This window comes from Pinus tabuliformis, chromosome 2_2 (assembly GCF_031772625.1).
Source record: "Pinus tabuliformis cultivar Carrire ecotype Pingquan chromosome 2_2, CPIR1, whole genome shotgun sequence".
NCBI lineage: Eukaryota > Viridiplantae > Streptophyta > Pinopsida > Pinales > Pinaceae > Pinus > Pinus tabuliformis.
This window is the reverse complement of record NC_142300.1, coordinates 1,209,198,535-1,209,213,677: the sequence shown is the minus strand read 5'-3', so window position 1 is coordinate 1,209,213,677 and position 15,143 is coordinate 1,209,198,535. Positions and strand designations below refer to the sequence as shown.

The 15,143-nt window shown below is 33.8% G+C and overlaps 1 protein-coding gene across 1 annotated transcript; it reads left to right on the top strand.

The window, feature by feature from the left end:
- The first annotated feature begins 2,370 nt into the window (after positions 1-2,370).
- LOC149197828 (calcium-dependent protein kinase 1-like) lies at positions 2,371-14,806 on the top strand. The gene is made up of 8 exons (XM_089405986.1): positions 2,371-3,316; positions 11,453-11,596; positions 12,435-12,587; positions 12,720-12,835; positions 12,916-13,083; positions 13,253-13,380; positions 14,220-14,319; positions 14,415-14,806. The coding sequence occupies exons 1-8, from the start codon at positions 2,656-2,658 to the stop codon at positions 14,514-14,516; spliced, it is 1,572 nt and encodes a 523-aa protein (XP_089262112.1). The 5' UTR covers positions 2,371-2,655; the 3' UTR covers positions 14,517-14,806.
- Positions 14,807-15,143: the final 337 nt, after the last annotated feature.

Below are 15,143 nucleotides of genomic sequence, written 5' to 3'. Positions count from 1 at the left end.
ATCTTTCTATTAATCTTTTTCTTTCTTCTCCACTCCATCCAAAAAATTGTACAATTATGTCTCTTCTGTATTTATGGTTTAGGTCCTTCCTTACCATGGGTATAGGTCCATGGTTTCACCCATGGAAATTTTCGCTTGACTATATCAACACATAACACCTTATCAACCTTTAAATTCATGAATGGTGCTAAAGCACTAAAGCTCCTTTTCTTTTGGAACTTTTCTCATATGACCATAGGTTAGACCAAGGGTTAACCCTTTAAGTCTAGTATCCAACATCTAACTCTTAGTGCTTGTTGAGATTGTCACATGGGTCAACCCCCCAATGACTGGATTCCTGAATACTCCCCACACTCTAGAACCCATACCTAGTTGGAACCTTGACCAAACCCTTTGACTCCGCCTAAATCTAAATCTGTGAATAAGTTACCTATGTATGGTTGCTTGAATCCTAGAGGGGCAGGTACCTGGATAACTCCTTGTCGCAATGGAAAACTCCCTCAATCTGATGATCTGAGCTTAATAATGTATACTTGTTTGCTACAACCATGGAGGGTTGGATGCGCTAATAACTCCTCATAGCATAAAACTCCCTTAATCCAATGATCCATGCTTAATAATCTATTCTTGCTTGCTACAACCCTGGAGGGGCAGATGCCCAAAAACACTGCATAATACTGAATGTAAAGGCCCACTTTGGAAAATTGAAATACAAAGGAAAAACTTGCCACACCAGACCCGTAGCACGAATCTCAAGACTTTCCACATCATCTACCATGTTATTGCCACATCGTCTTCCATGTCATCTCTCTGCCACTTGACATGCCATGTCACTTGCCACATCGTCTCTTTGCCACTTGTCATGCCACATCACTTGCCACATCGTCTCTCTACCATCTCTCATGTCACATCATCTCCGCGTCACTGCCATGTGTCACTAAAAAGGGACCACTTGGCCACCCAAAAATTCCAAATCCACCTGCCACATGTCATGACCATAGAATGCCACATCATCATTTGTGTCATGTCACTACCACCTAGTGCCACTTGGATGCCACTTATACAACTATTCAGATGCCACATGTCATGTTGTCGTGATGCCATGTCATCGACCTTCCACCTGTATGTCACGTCATTTCCACCTATATGCCATGTCGCTTCCTTATTTGCCACCTGTAGGGGTCCACCACCTACTCGAGAAATTCGACATCTGCCCTATCTCGTAGGCATTTGTCTTGGGCAACCGCCATACGCTCAGATGGCCTTGAAGCCCAGATAATCCGATATCTTACTTGTTTTAATTAATCCACATTCCACTACATCTAGGATGATCATATGCCTCAATGCATCCCTGGATGACCCAGATTTTGGAAATTTGATTAGGCTGGAACCCATGTTGAGCTGCTTCACTTCAAACATATTTTTCTCCGCATTCCTTGGGAGTTAGGAAAAGTGCCATATACCATTGGAAAGCTCTTTGAAAAGACTATCCAACCAAGCACTTTGCATGCTCTTTTGATCAAGATAAATATAGGCAAAATGTCTTCTAATCTAGGCTATCCAACTAGTTTACATTCATGACTTCAAGATAGAAAATCTACAGTTACATATACACAACAATCAATGACACTAGACACCTTAAGCAAGAATGACATCACTAACATCATGAATACTCACCAAACTCCCCCTGAACTTAACATCAATAACTAAACTTAACATCAACAACCATTAAAAAAAACTACCAACAATTATTTATTATATAAATGAACTTACATCAACACCAACAACAAAAAAAAACTACCCACAATTCTTTATTATATAAATGATCTTTTGACAAACACACGAATTTTCTCTCTAATACGATTATCATTTAACAAAACAATTCTTTATTATATAAATGATCTTTTGACAAACACACGAATTTTCTCTCTAATACGATTATCATTTAACAAAAAAAATTCATTATATATGAGTTTAATCATATCAAATTTGCCTATAAAAAGAAAACAAATTTTTTAAATCACATTGGAATATAAAACTTTTAAAATACCTGACAAAATATACCATCACTTTGCTTTATCAATTGATACATATTTTAGATTAGACTATTTACCAATTCAGCAGAAACTGTTTTTGTTTTTTTTTTCAGCCATTTGAACCAGAACTACCAGCCCGGAACAAATTCCATAGGAATTATTTATTTAATAAAAGAATTGCCAGGAATAAGAGGACAGGAACCCTGGCCCAAAGATGAACAGACGTCTGGCCAATTGAATTGAATTGAAAACCTCACATTTCGAACATATTCCATGACGTGACTTTACTGTGAGCATCCTCTCTTGGCATCTGCTTTTTATTTCAAATTTATAGATCTGTTTTACAATCATGCTGAGCATCCCCGATGCTCTTGCTGTGCTTGAGCATCATCATCATACAGCCCCCTGGATGTCTCGCCCATTGAAATTTCATTGGGCATTTCCCAACCTCAAAAAATTTGTTGCCGGGCCTTTCCAATATCCCAAAATTTCACTGCAAACATCCTTTTTCTTGTATCCTCCCTCACCATTTTGCATTGCAATTCCCACTCAAAATCATACATCCTCAGTCGGGAGCTCTCGCTGATCAATAAAACTCACTTGGGTATCATTACAATCAATGGGGAACCTTCAGGGCCATTTGAGAAAACGAGACAAGCCTGAACAGGGAAGGCCTCGCAGTAGTACTCGTCCAATCCCCAGTAATGCTGCTACAAGTACACATCCACAGCCTTCTCCTGCAAAAGGCTATACAGAACCCCAACGGGAGAAGGGGCGAATCCTAGGCAAGCCAATGGAGGATGTGAGAGCATTTTACACTATTGGGAAAGAATTAGGAAGAGGGCAGTTTGGGGTCACATACATCTGTACCCACAAGAAAACCCTTCGGACATATGCCTGCAAATCCATAGCAACCAGGAAATTAAACAACATTAACGATATAGAGGATGTCAGGAGGGAGATCCAGATCATGCACCACCTGACTGGACAGCCAAACATAGTGGAGTTGAAGGGTGCTTATGAGGATAAGCATTCTGTGAACTTGGTCATGGAGTTCTGTGCTGGTGGGGAGCTCTTTGATAGAATTATTGCCAAGGGGCATTACAGTGAGAGAGCAGCTGCTTCACTTTGCAGGACCATGGTTAATGTGGTGCACACTTGCCATTCAATGGGCGTCATACATCGCGATCTCAAGCCAGAGAATTTTCTGTTTCTCAACAAGGAGGAAAACTCGCCTCTGAAGGCCATTGATTTTGGCCTTTCAGTCTTCTTCAAACCAGGTAAGCCACACTTCCCATTACTTTCAATACTGAAAAGGATATTGCAATTAGCAGTTTCAGAAGTATATGATGATTTCAAGCAATTTCTTTCTATTAAATGTCTCCTGGTGCCCATCCCTTGCATCAGTTCTAATTTAACAATTTACTGTGCATAAGTTTCTTAAAATAGCCTGATCCTCTAGAGAACCTAGTAATGGGTTTGTAGGGCATAATTCCATTGTTCCAATACTTCAAACAATTGGAAAATCAATGATTGAAATATAATGCCGTCTTCTATAGGAGCCATATAAGTTTCTTAGAACAGCCTGATCCTCTAGAAACCCAGTAATGGGTTTGTAGGGCATAATTCCATTGTTCCAATACTTCAAACAATTGGAAAATCAATGATTGAAATATAATGCCTTCTTCTATAATTGGAAAACCAATGATTGAAATATAATGCCTTCTTCTATAGGAGCCATATGTCCTGTTGATAGTTCATAAAATAGATTGTCATCATACTTGGTTGTCAAACATGGCGATGAAGATCTGTGATCAGAAGAGGCAATTAATTTTTAGGAATTAAGAATTCCATGGTTGTCAGGAATACAAACTTTCAATGATCCATAGAGATAAAAATGAAAAAGAAATTAAAAGAATCAAAATGATAAAATTGCAAACAGATCAAAATGTTGGGCATAAATGTTTTGATAAAATTGCAAACAGATACAATGTTAGGCATTAATGTTTTGAGTACAGAGATAATGAACACAGATTGTCTTACAGTTGATATTCATATAAAAAATACATTATATCGACCAAAATATCAAAATAACAGCCCTTAGACCCAAAGTGTCAAATGCATAAACTTGAGATAAGGAATACAGCTTAAAATGACTCCCCTCTCCAATTTGACATCATATACAACTCTAAGCGGCCTCCAAGCCAGTGATAAAAAGTACATGTATAGCCAAAGCCATATTTAAACATAAAAGTATTGCCAGAAGCAGTCATTGTTACAGGTTTGATACTCTGCTCTCAAGTTTAAAAAATCTCAGAAATTTGGTGATAATAAGTTTTATGTTTATATGAAAAAAATTGAAAAAGGATGAATAGGAAGGATTTTCTTATTCAAATTTGCGTTTTTTTAAATGTGTTATTGATTAAATACATAAAATTTTAGTCAGTTTGATGGATCTTAACAATTTTTATATTATTTCATAAAAGTAAAGTTATTTCACAAAGTATTTAGAAGCAAAAGATCTTAATAATAGAAAAAATAAGAGAGAAAAATATTTATGAACATGTACAATATGCACATAAATTACCAAAAAACCAAAAAACAAAAAGGGTTTATGGTTACATGTAGAACCAAAAAGGGATTGCACCTATAAATATAGATTGTTGGATGAAGATTTTTTTCGGAATTTTAATGTGATTTGATCAATTAATATACAAAATTGATTATAAAGGAGGAAACAATATCCTATTTATGTGGTATTTAGGTACTTATTAACGCTACTTACTCTAAATGACATTGCATAAGGACTCAACCATCTTATATTATTACAAAGATATGATTAATATACAAAATAACCCACAACATAGATTTATTTGCATAGATAAAAATATTGTGTTTAGATATACAACATAAAAATTTTCTTTGCATTTTTTATTCAAAAGCTTGAGAGCCAAACAATCCATGTGACTTCTCCTTCTTGCATTTTTTCGGTCTTTGATTGGAGATGATCATATGCATCAAAACATGGAGTTGAAAAGCATCATGTAAATTATTCTCAAATTGGAAGCTTGAAGAATGATCTTCATAAAAATGTTGAATCGAGATGGACTTCGCCCCTACTTGTAAATGTTCCAAGGGGTCATATACACCCAAGTATAGTTCACATATTTAATAAAAATTGTCACCAACGTACTTGTGCTAAGACAAAAAGGAATGCAATGATTGACTCTTTTCAAGAACTAATGTAGAAGATTCATCATGGAGAGGAGATTCATCCCGAGCAACACTAGACTTTGGGTGAGAATAGATTTTCATTCTCCTAGTTAAGGAAACCATAAGTAGGAGGGACTTTATGTGGTTGACCATTTTTCCACTAGGTTTATTTCTTTATCATCATATAGAATAATATTGCACTTCCTTCACCTATCCTTAAGAATAAGTCATTCCTTTTATATTCAATCCTAGTCAATAATGAATGGACAAGACCTTAGACATGGACACCAATGAATTCTTTAATCGGATCTGAATGAATGAATGACTAATTACCACATCCATTGGTGCCCTTAATCCTTTTATATTCCTGTCCCACCTTCCTTCAAAACGCCAACTCTCGAGAACAAAACCAATTTAAGCCAAACTTACCATCATGCTAATTCAATGAACCTTAGATCCTAACTTGTTGCTTATCAATACCTTGATCCACTAAATCCTTCTTAAATGCATATCACCAAATTAACCATTTTTATATATGTTCATGATTAATTTCAATAATTAATTTCACATTTTATACCTCTTCTTCAACAGAAGTTTGGTCATTGCATGCAATGCATTGATCTTATAGATTTATCCAAGAATATATTTCTTTGACATTATTCATTTATATTTATTTCTAATAATTTTTCTTCTCATATTTATTTCATTTTTTACACCCTTCACCAAGTATTTGGTCATTGCATACAATGCATCAATCTTCTAAATTCATCCCACCATCTATTTCTTTTACATACTTGATTTATATTTATTTTCAATAATTTTTCTTCTCATATTATGAGTTCATTCTTCTTATATAGAATTTGCATAACCTTCAATTTAATTCATATGAAGTTGATGTCCATAGTGAGGTTTTTATCCTAGAACTAGAGGTAAAATTACATTCAATGGTTTTTCCATTTTGATGTAAAATTCAAGGTAAAACTTTGAAAGCAACTATTTCTCAAATTGTTTTTCAAAAGTTCTCAAATTTTATTCCAAATAGGCTTACACACTTGTTATAAGACTTTTATCCTGAGTTATCAAAAGCTCCAACAAATGAGGGATTTTCAAACCTCAAACTTGAAATATTTATATCTATGCAACTATTCTAAACTAGGATAAATTTATACCTATATATCTTTTTCTTGATTGCCTTCCAAACCCCTTTTGAACCACATGGAAAAGGTTGTTTGAGTAGGGAGATGTTCTTTTTGCAAGTCAACATTTTTGCTTGCAATAATGTTAGTTATAATAAGTTAATTTTAAAATGTTATGACTCCCTCAATATTACTCAAAAAAAAATGTTACAACCATTTTTATGAAACATTTGAATCTACTTAATAATGGTACAATAAACTCTTAAATTTGTATATTCACTAAAATGTTATTGTCCATATCACATTCATACATTTTTCTACTCCATCTATTAAGAAGTATTGTTGTAACATGTAATGTATCTAAATGGAATAGAGATACTAACACTATTAATGGCAAATAAAAATGAAATAATAGTAATTAATCCATATGACCAAATTAGTAGAAAGTGAGGGAAATATCTTCATGAGCATGCACACAAATCAGAAAAGAGGGTTGAGCATATGTAAACCCAAGCCATATTACTAAAGGAAGAATTATCCAAAATGGCAATATTATTTGATTGTTTGATGAATAGAAATTATAATATGGGGGGAAATGATTATTTTATTTCATTTTTATTTATTTTTAGAAAAACAAGTCTCCTTCATGCGCACACATATTTTTCATGACCTACCATAATATTAGTTGCTAATTATGTAAGATTTGGTGGAATGGATCTTGCAACCTCCCTGGTAATTATGCCTTTTGTAGAAAGAGCCAAACCAATCACGTTATCCCTTGGGGACTGGGAAATCCTTATTTATAAAAGGAGAAAGTGAATCCCTAGCTTATGGTATACACCATATTTATGAGGTGATTAAATCCCTATTAATGTTAATTACTTAATTATATATTTTAGTTCTTGATTAACATAAGTAGGCATATATAAGGACACAACAAAATATCCCAAGGAGATGAGACCAAAACTAATATTACATGCAAAATAGTTCATAAACAAAGATTTACATGAATAAAGAAAAAAACTTCTCTTAGTTACACAAAAGGTAAAGGTTCCATCACAGTGTTGATCATAGATGGTTTTGGATGAAATCTTTGTATCCATGACACACCTAGAATAAATTGGATCCAATTGTTTGAGATCTAAGTGCAATTTCAATAATGTTATCATAGCATACATAATTCTATTTATTATATGGAGGGGTGAAAAGTGAGGATCCATCTTATGTTTTGTAAAGACTATAAGTGAACAAATTCTCATAATAGTAATAAAAGCTTTTGGTTTATTCATAGAATTTTGTAAGATTTGACCATCTATAAAGATTTAATGTTCTAACATGTAATGTATCTAAATGGAATAGAGATACTAACACTATTAATGACAAATAAAAATGAAATAATAGTGATTAATCTATATGACCAAATTAGTAGAAACTGAGGGAAATATATTGATGAGCACGCACACAAATCACAAAAGAGGGTTGGTCATATGTAAACCCAAGCCATATTACTAAAGGAAGAATTTATCCATAATGGTAATCCAATCTCGATCTGTGGGGTTGGAAAGAGGATTCAAAGGGCTACCACAGTATGCAATTTCAAAATTTGGAGATCTAAAATTACATATCGAGTTCCTAAAATCAAGAAAAAGAGATATGAGGAAGTTTGATGGCAAGGATCTGCTAACTTTGATACTACAGATGGAGAAATTTTTTGATCTACATGATGCGCAACTGTTACAAAAGGTACGTATTGCATCTTTATATTTAGAACTGAATCAGGTTGTATGGTATAGAGGGACTTGTTCTCATAAACCACTTGTCACCTCGTCAATTTTCACGGAGGAAATGATAGCACATTATGAGGATACAAAGAGCAACATCTTCTTTAGCCAATTCGTAAATCTCAAACAAAAGGGTTCAATTGCAGAGCACATTGAGGACTTCCAAAAATTTAATATAAGGGTAAATGATATTCCAAAGAAGAAGAGGATCGATGTCTTCATAGGGACTTTAAAGGATAACATTCAACATGAGGTTCGTCTTTGGGAACCTAATCCATTGGAGAAGGCATTCACATTGGCAAGAAAAATTGAAAGCAAAATTATGGAAACAAGGAATCCAACCACTCACAACTATAAATATGGAAGTGTTGTTTCTCCTAGCCTTCCACAACCTACGAGGTTGACACCACAACAATTGGAAGAAAAAAGAGAAAACGAGCTTTGTTACTATTGTGATAGAAAATACACTAAAGGTTATAAGTTTGCTCAGAATAAATTATTTTACATAGATTGTGAAGAGGAGGAAGAAAAGGATCAAGGAACGTCAAAAGAAGAGGATATACACTAGGAACCAACCCCAGAGAAAGAAGAAATGAATCTGACCATATTGGCAGGAATTACCACTTGTCAAACTCTCAAGATAGATGGACAAACTAAGATAGTGAACAAATGTTTGGAAGGATATCTTCATTTCTTTGTATCTGATAAAAAAACACAATGGTTCAAGTGGTTACCTCTTGTTGAATGGTGGTATAACGCTTTAACAAAAATGACCCCATTCATGGCACTTTATGGGTATCATACACCATCCATCACATCATCTTTAAGAGAAAGTTCTAAGGTTCAAGCAATGGAAAATCACATCAAGCATCAACAACAAGTTCTCCAACTCTTAAAGGATAATCTCACTTTGGCGCAGAATCAAATGAAACAATAGGCATATCAACATCGCAGTAAAAGAAATTTTGATGTAGGTGACTGGGTATTTTTACGGCGACAACCGTATAAACAAATGTCCCTCAAGCAGGCTAAGAAGGATAATAAATTATCACCAAAGTACTATGGTCCTTACAAGGTGTTGCAAAAGATTGGTACTATGGCATACAAATTGGAGCTTCCTGCATCTTCCCGAGTGCACTTAGTTTTCCATGTTTCATGCTTAAAGAAGGTTATAGGTGACAAGCTCCCAGTTCAAAAAATATTGCCTGAACTTGACGAGGAAGGAAAAATCATATTGGAACCTAAAGCAATCATGGAAATAAGAACCTGACAGCTACGAAATCAATCAATTTCAGATATCTCATCAAGTGGAAGAACTTAACCGTTGAAAATTCCACATGGGAGGATAAGAATTTTATACATAATCATCCAGAACTACTCAAGCGTTGAGGACAATACTCTTTGAAGGAGAGGGGCATGTTAGGTCCCTATACCACTAGTGTAGCCCCTTATTGTTATTAGTGCAACCCCCCTATTGTATTTTTGTGTCCATATAGTCCCCATATTGTTATTATTGTGCCCCATAGAAGCCCACTATTGTTATTGTTGTGCCCTTACATTATTATTGTTATGTCAACTCTAATTATATTGTGAACCCTTACACTCCTTATATAGAAAGGAGGTCTTGTCATTTGTATCGTCCAAGAATTGTTCATTTGTGTAATATAAAGAAGGTTGCCCCGAAGAAGCTTATTTTGAAGTAGTTGATCTATCTCTTCTTCTATTTTGTGAGCTAGTTGCATAACACATTCTCTATAATTCTATCAGCCATTTCCTTTTAATGAATGGGCTTGTTGTTTGACCTCAGGTTTCCCTTTATCAATCAATTGTTCTTATGCCCTGATTAGTGAATCACAAAAGAAATCAAAAGAATAACCCTTACCATTATCTTTTTTTCAATCCAATTGGCACACAACTTCAAACAGAATACATCATAGCGTGTCTTCAAATCATCATGATCAATTTCATATTTAGCCAATTTCAATTGAAGTTCCTTAACCGAGTAATCTTCAATTCTTTCAAAGGAGATAGGGTTCAAACAAATCAATGCTTTCTCAATCTACAGAATCTATATTTTGTTTGTTTTCTCTAATGAATATTTAGTTTCCTCTAGACAACATTTAGATAGTTAAGATCATTTATATAAAAGCATATCTATGTAGAGATGTAGTTGTTATGACTCCTACAACCTTGTCATTTTTCTTATTAATGACAAATTTATCTCGATCATCCTTCGAATCTTGAACCACACCCTTTGTAAACTACCAAAGTGCTTTACTCTTCAAAAGTTTTTCCATATATCGCACCCATACTCCATAATTATGGTTGTCCATGGCCACAAGATTTTGCTTGGAACATATGATAGTAATCTACAAATTTAATCCTAAATTTAGTATGTAATTCAAAGCCTTGAGTTAGTATATAAAGGAAATTTGACTTAAACATTTTGTAAACAAGTTGGATCTCAAACCACTAGCTCTACCATGTTAGAAAACTATAAAATTAGGTAAATTAAAGAGCTAAATATTTTAAGTAATGTCTAAAAACATTATTACAATATTACAATCTAATTTCTCTTAAATTTTAGCTTCCTTATACACTACACTGTTTTTCTAACTACTCAACTAATCGAATGTTAAATCAATCACCGGATTGAAAGTAAACTTGACTATCCTATTTCGTCATATTCAATGATAAAACATCCAAAGTATAATGAACCTGTTTAACCTACTATTCCAACATATTTCTCACTGATTAACGCCTATTTCTATGTTCTTTAAGCCCATTTGTATGTTGTTTAACAGATCCTACTTATACATTTTGAAAATTTTAAGCCTTCCAAAGGACACTGGGAAATTTTAAGCCTTCCAAAGGGCACTAGGGAAATGCATGTGGTTAACCATGTAACCGCTACACAACAAACTCGGTTCTGTTAGTGACACGCCAACTAGTGCTTAAGCAGGCCTTTAGATCGTTTAGGACGGAAGAAACTGCAAGTAGATTCAAAAATTAAACCATCACCTTATACATTAATCAAATAATTAAACCTTATATTGTAACTTTGTAAATGCAATGAACATTTTGCAAACAGCTTAACCGCGTAGAAATGATGAGGTCGAAGTAATTGCCCTGCAGAAACCTTCATGTGTGGGTGATAGCCCTAGCAGAACCAGAGCTTCTTGTAGCTAGAAATGATAGAGGTTATTATATTGATTCGTTTTCTCTCTGCTTTAAACTGTATTTTGGTGTTTTTGTTAATTCAACTTGATCACTTCATCTGATACAGGTGAAGTATTCAGGGACATCGTGGGCAGTGCATATTATGTGGCTCCAGAAATATTGCGGCGACGGTATGGACAGGAAGTAGATATATGGAGTGCTGGAGTCATACTCTATATTCTTCTCTGTGGTTCGCCTCCATTTTGGGCAGGTTGGTAGTTGTTGAATGGATTTCCGGAATATTTTGGAAATTTATCTTTCTGTTGTTCATCCAACACAACAGCCAATTTCCAAATTTGCGGATTGCTGGTTTCATACTTCACATTTTTTTGCATTTAATTTGGGTAAGTTGGTAGGTGCTGAGTTTGTAAATTTTAGAAATATTTGGGAATTTTACTGTCTGTAGCAAGGTCAATTGTTTAACTTTACTGATAGGAATCTATAATATTTTAAAATTCTGCAATTTAAATGTCAGTTAAAACTTAATAGATCATTTTCAATTATAGATTCCAAAAATATTTTGAAATAAAATAGAGTGAAACAAAATTAAACAATTAAATTGCCTCATATTTCTTAGCATTTCAAAATATTCCCATAATTTACCATCAACCAAAATATTCCCATAATTTGCCATCAATCAAGTTAAGTTCAGGGACATTTATACTAAAATAAACCTAATATATTGCATAACCTTCTGTTGACTTCCAGCATGACCTAAAATGATAAACCTGCATCAATCAAGTTAAGTTGAGGGACGGACCCCTCTGCGGAGGACCCCTCGCTTCGGCTATCTTCGGCTATATATATGACGGCTTTGCCCTATAATCTGTTGGCTTCGGTCGTATTTTTGACTGGCTTCGGCTATAATGTAATCTGGTTTCGGTCGTATTCTGACTGGCTTCCGCCATATTGTAATCTGAAGGCTTCAGCGATATATATGGATTTCTCTCTCTGAAAAAAAGTTGAAGGACATTTATACTAAAATAAACATAATATATTGCATAATTTTCTGTTGACTTCCAGCATGACCTAAAATGATAAACTTGCAGAGACGGAACGAGGTATATTTGATGCTATATTGCGTGGACGCCTCGACCTGGAAAAAGCACCATGGCCATCGATTTCTAATGGCGCAAAAGAATTGATTAAATCGATGCTTGAGCAGGATCCCAATAAACGTCTGAAGGCTTCTCAAGTATTAGGTATGTTATCATATTGAAAAGGAGTAAAAAAACACAGTGGATAATTGTCATGCATTTGATCCCAAATGTGATCATTTTATTTTTTCATACCAGCTAATCTTTATTTTTTTATTTTTTTGGGTATAACCCTAGAACATCCCTGGATGAGAGAAAATGGCAACGCCCCAGACATAGCGCTTGACAATGCTGTATTGGTTAGGATGAAGCAGTTCCAAGCAATGAACAAGCTGAAAAAAGTTGCCTTGAAGGTATTTCGTTTTTATAATATCTATGCAGACAATCTCGAATACCTTTTGCATATAAACTAAAAAGCTTCATTCTGATACAGGTGGTTGCTGACAATCTATCAGAAGAGGAAATAATGGGTTTGAAAGAGATGTTCAAGAGTATGGACACTGATAACAGTGGCACAATCACATTTGAAGAGTTGAAGAGTGGCTTTGCAAGATTAGGGTCTAAACTCTCTGAGACAGAAGCCAGGCAACTGATGGATGCTGTAAGTATCTAAAACATTTATCTGTATACAAAAGTCTAGGTCAATTTTTTTTTTTTTTATGTTTTTGGTTATTTAGCATGTTTTTTTATTTGGAATATTAAAAAAATTTGATATATATAAACAAAATCAATGTCTAAAATATAATACTCCTACTTGCTTGTTATTCCAGACAGATGTAGATGGGAATGGGACACTTGATTACCAAGAATTTATCACTGCCACAATGCACATGAACAGAATGGACAAGCAAGATCGTTTGTACACTGCCTTTCAGTATTTTGATAAGGACAAAAGCGGGTAAATTTCACTAAATGCTGGTGCAGATATATTAAGTTTTTGGTATTGACTTTATTTCAGTGGTAGGACAGGAGATTTTTAAAAAGCTCATGTTGCTTATTTTCATAGTTTATTATTCACAGCACATGTGTCAGCATGGGGTTTGATCTTGATCTTTAGAGATTGTTTTTTGATGAAGCACATTAGGTTCGAAAGTTTGACCAGAAAAGATTTCATTGCGATGAATCTCTAAGAAAAAACTCTAAACAACTCTCTTTCCAAAAACCTTAGTTTAGAAATCAATATCTTATTATGTTTCTAAAGAATTAATATTTTATATTATAAAAAAGTTTTAAAGTTTTGAGAAATAAAGTTAATAAAGAATTAATATTTTATATTATAAAAAAGTTTTAAAGTTTTGAGAAATAAAGTTAATTTATTGTATATATGGGATAGGAAGTGAATAGACTGGTAGATATGGAAGGTAAAAGGTAAAAATATATTGAGAAAAAATTTACCAAGTTTTTTTAAGAAAGTTGCTATAAATATGCGATAAGATTATAAATATTTTTACTATTTTACATTATAACACAGAGACTATATAAAAATTGTATATTTAAGAAAAAATGATTTATTTATAGTGATATCAATTAATTATTATATTAATTAAAAACTTTTATCTTTAACTACATATTTATTATATCTGAAATCCAAATATATTAAAATTTATAAATGTTATTTAATCAATTATTATATTTCTAAAAGTTTATTATTTTCTATATACTTTCATTAGCCTATAATATGTTGAAATTTATAAAAGAAATATGTGTTATCCCTGAATTCATTTTGAATTTATTCAGGTACATTACAAAGGAGGAAATAGAACAGGTACTGAAAAACTATGGAATGGGTGATCAGAAGACCATTAAGGAGATAATTGACGAGGTGGACACAGATAATGTAAGTACCTTCATGTTACTGGAGGTTGTCAATATATTAATTTTAGAATATACATAGTAAATGCTAATTGATGCTAATTCTCCATGTTCTATTAGGATGGACGAATTGACTACGAGGAGTTTGTGGCAATGATGAACAAGGGCAACCCAGATGATAAAAGACCTGAAGTAACTGTGGGGGCTCCCAGGCGTGGATAGTGCTAGGGACATTATGTATTTTCGGAGCAATCAAGACTTGTGTGATCCTTGCTCTCTTTTTTTTGTTTTTAACCCTGTGAAGGGGTCACAATTGCAACCCAATTTGAAAACAATATATTCCTTGCTCTCTTTTTTTTTTGTTTCTAACCCTGTGAAGGGGTCACAATTGCAACCCAATTTGAAAACAATATATTTTTGACACTTTCCTCTAGTGCTAATGCATTTCAGAGTTGGGTTATAGTTATGTATTTCTGAAACTCAATTTGAAAGCAATATATTTTGACACTTTCCTCCAGTGCTAATGCATTTCAGAGTTGGGTTATATTTATTATACATTTCTGCAACCCAATTTGAACGCAATATATTTTGACACTTTCCTCCAGGGCTAATGCATTTCAGAGTTGGGTTATAGTTATCCATTTCTGCTTCTGTGAGGTCAGTTTTGGGAATACAACGTTGTCTGCTTTTGTGAGGTCAGTTTTGTGAATACAACGTTGTCTGTAATTTTACAAGTGATTGTTTCTTTTCAGCATATTGTATTCCATTAGTTTCTTGTTTGATTTGATAGATTGGGGTGCTTTTTTTTATTGGGTTTTGATGTGTGTAGTCTATAAAATTAAGTTTATA

Excerpts from the sequence above, each read along its gene's own strand:
- LOC149197828 (XM_089405986.1), top strand. The coding sequence starts at position 2,656 with ATGGGGAACCTTCAGGGCCATTTGAGAAAACGAGACAAGCCTGAACAG. Across the intron at positions 11,597-12,434 it reads TTCGCCTCCATTTTGGGCAG|AGACGGAACGAGGTATATTT; the intron begins GTTGGTAGTTGT and ends ATAAACTTGCAG. Across the intron at positions 13,381-14,219 it reads TTTGATAAGGACAAAAGCGG|GTACATTACAAAGGAGGAAA; the intron begins GTAAATTTCACT and ends GAATTTATTCAG.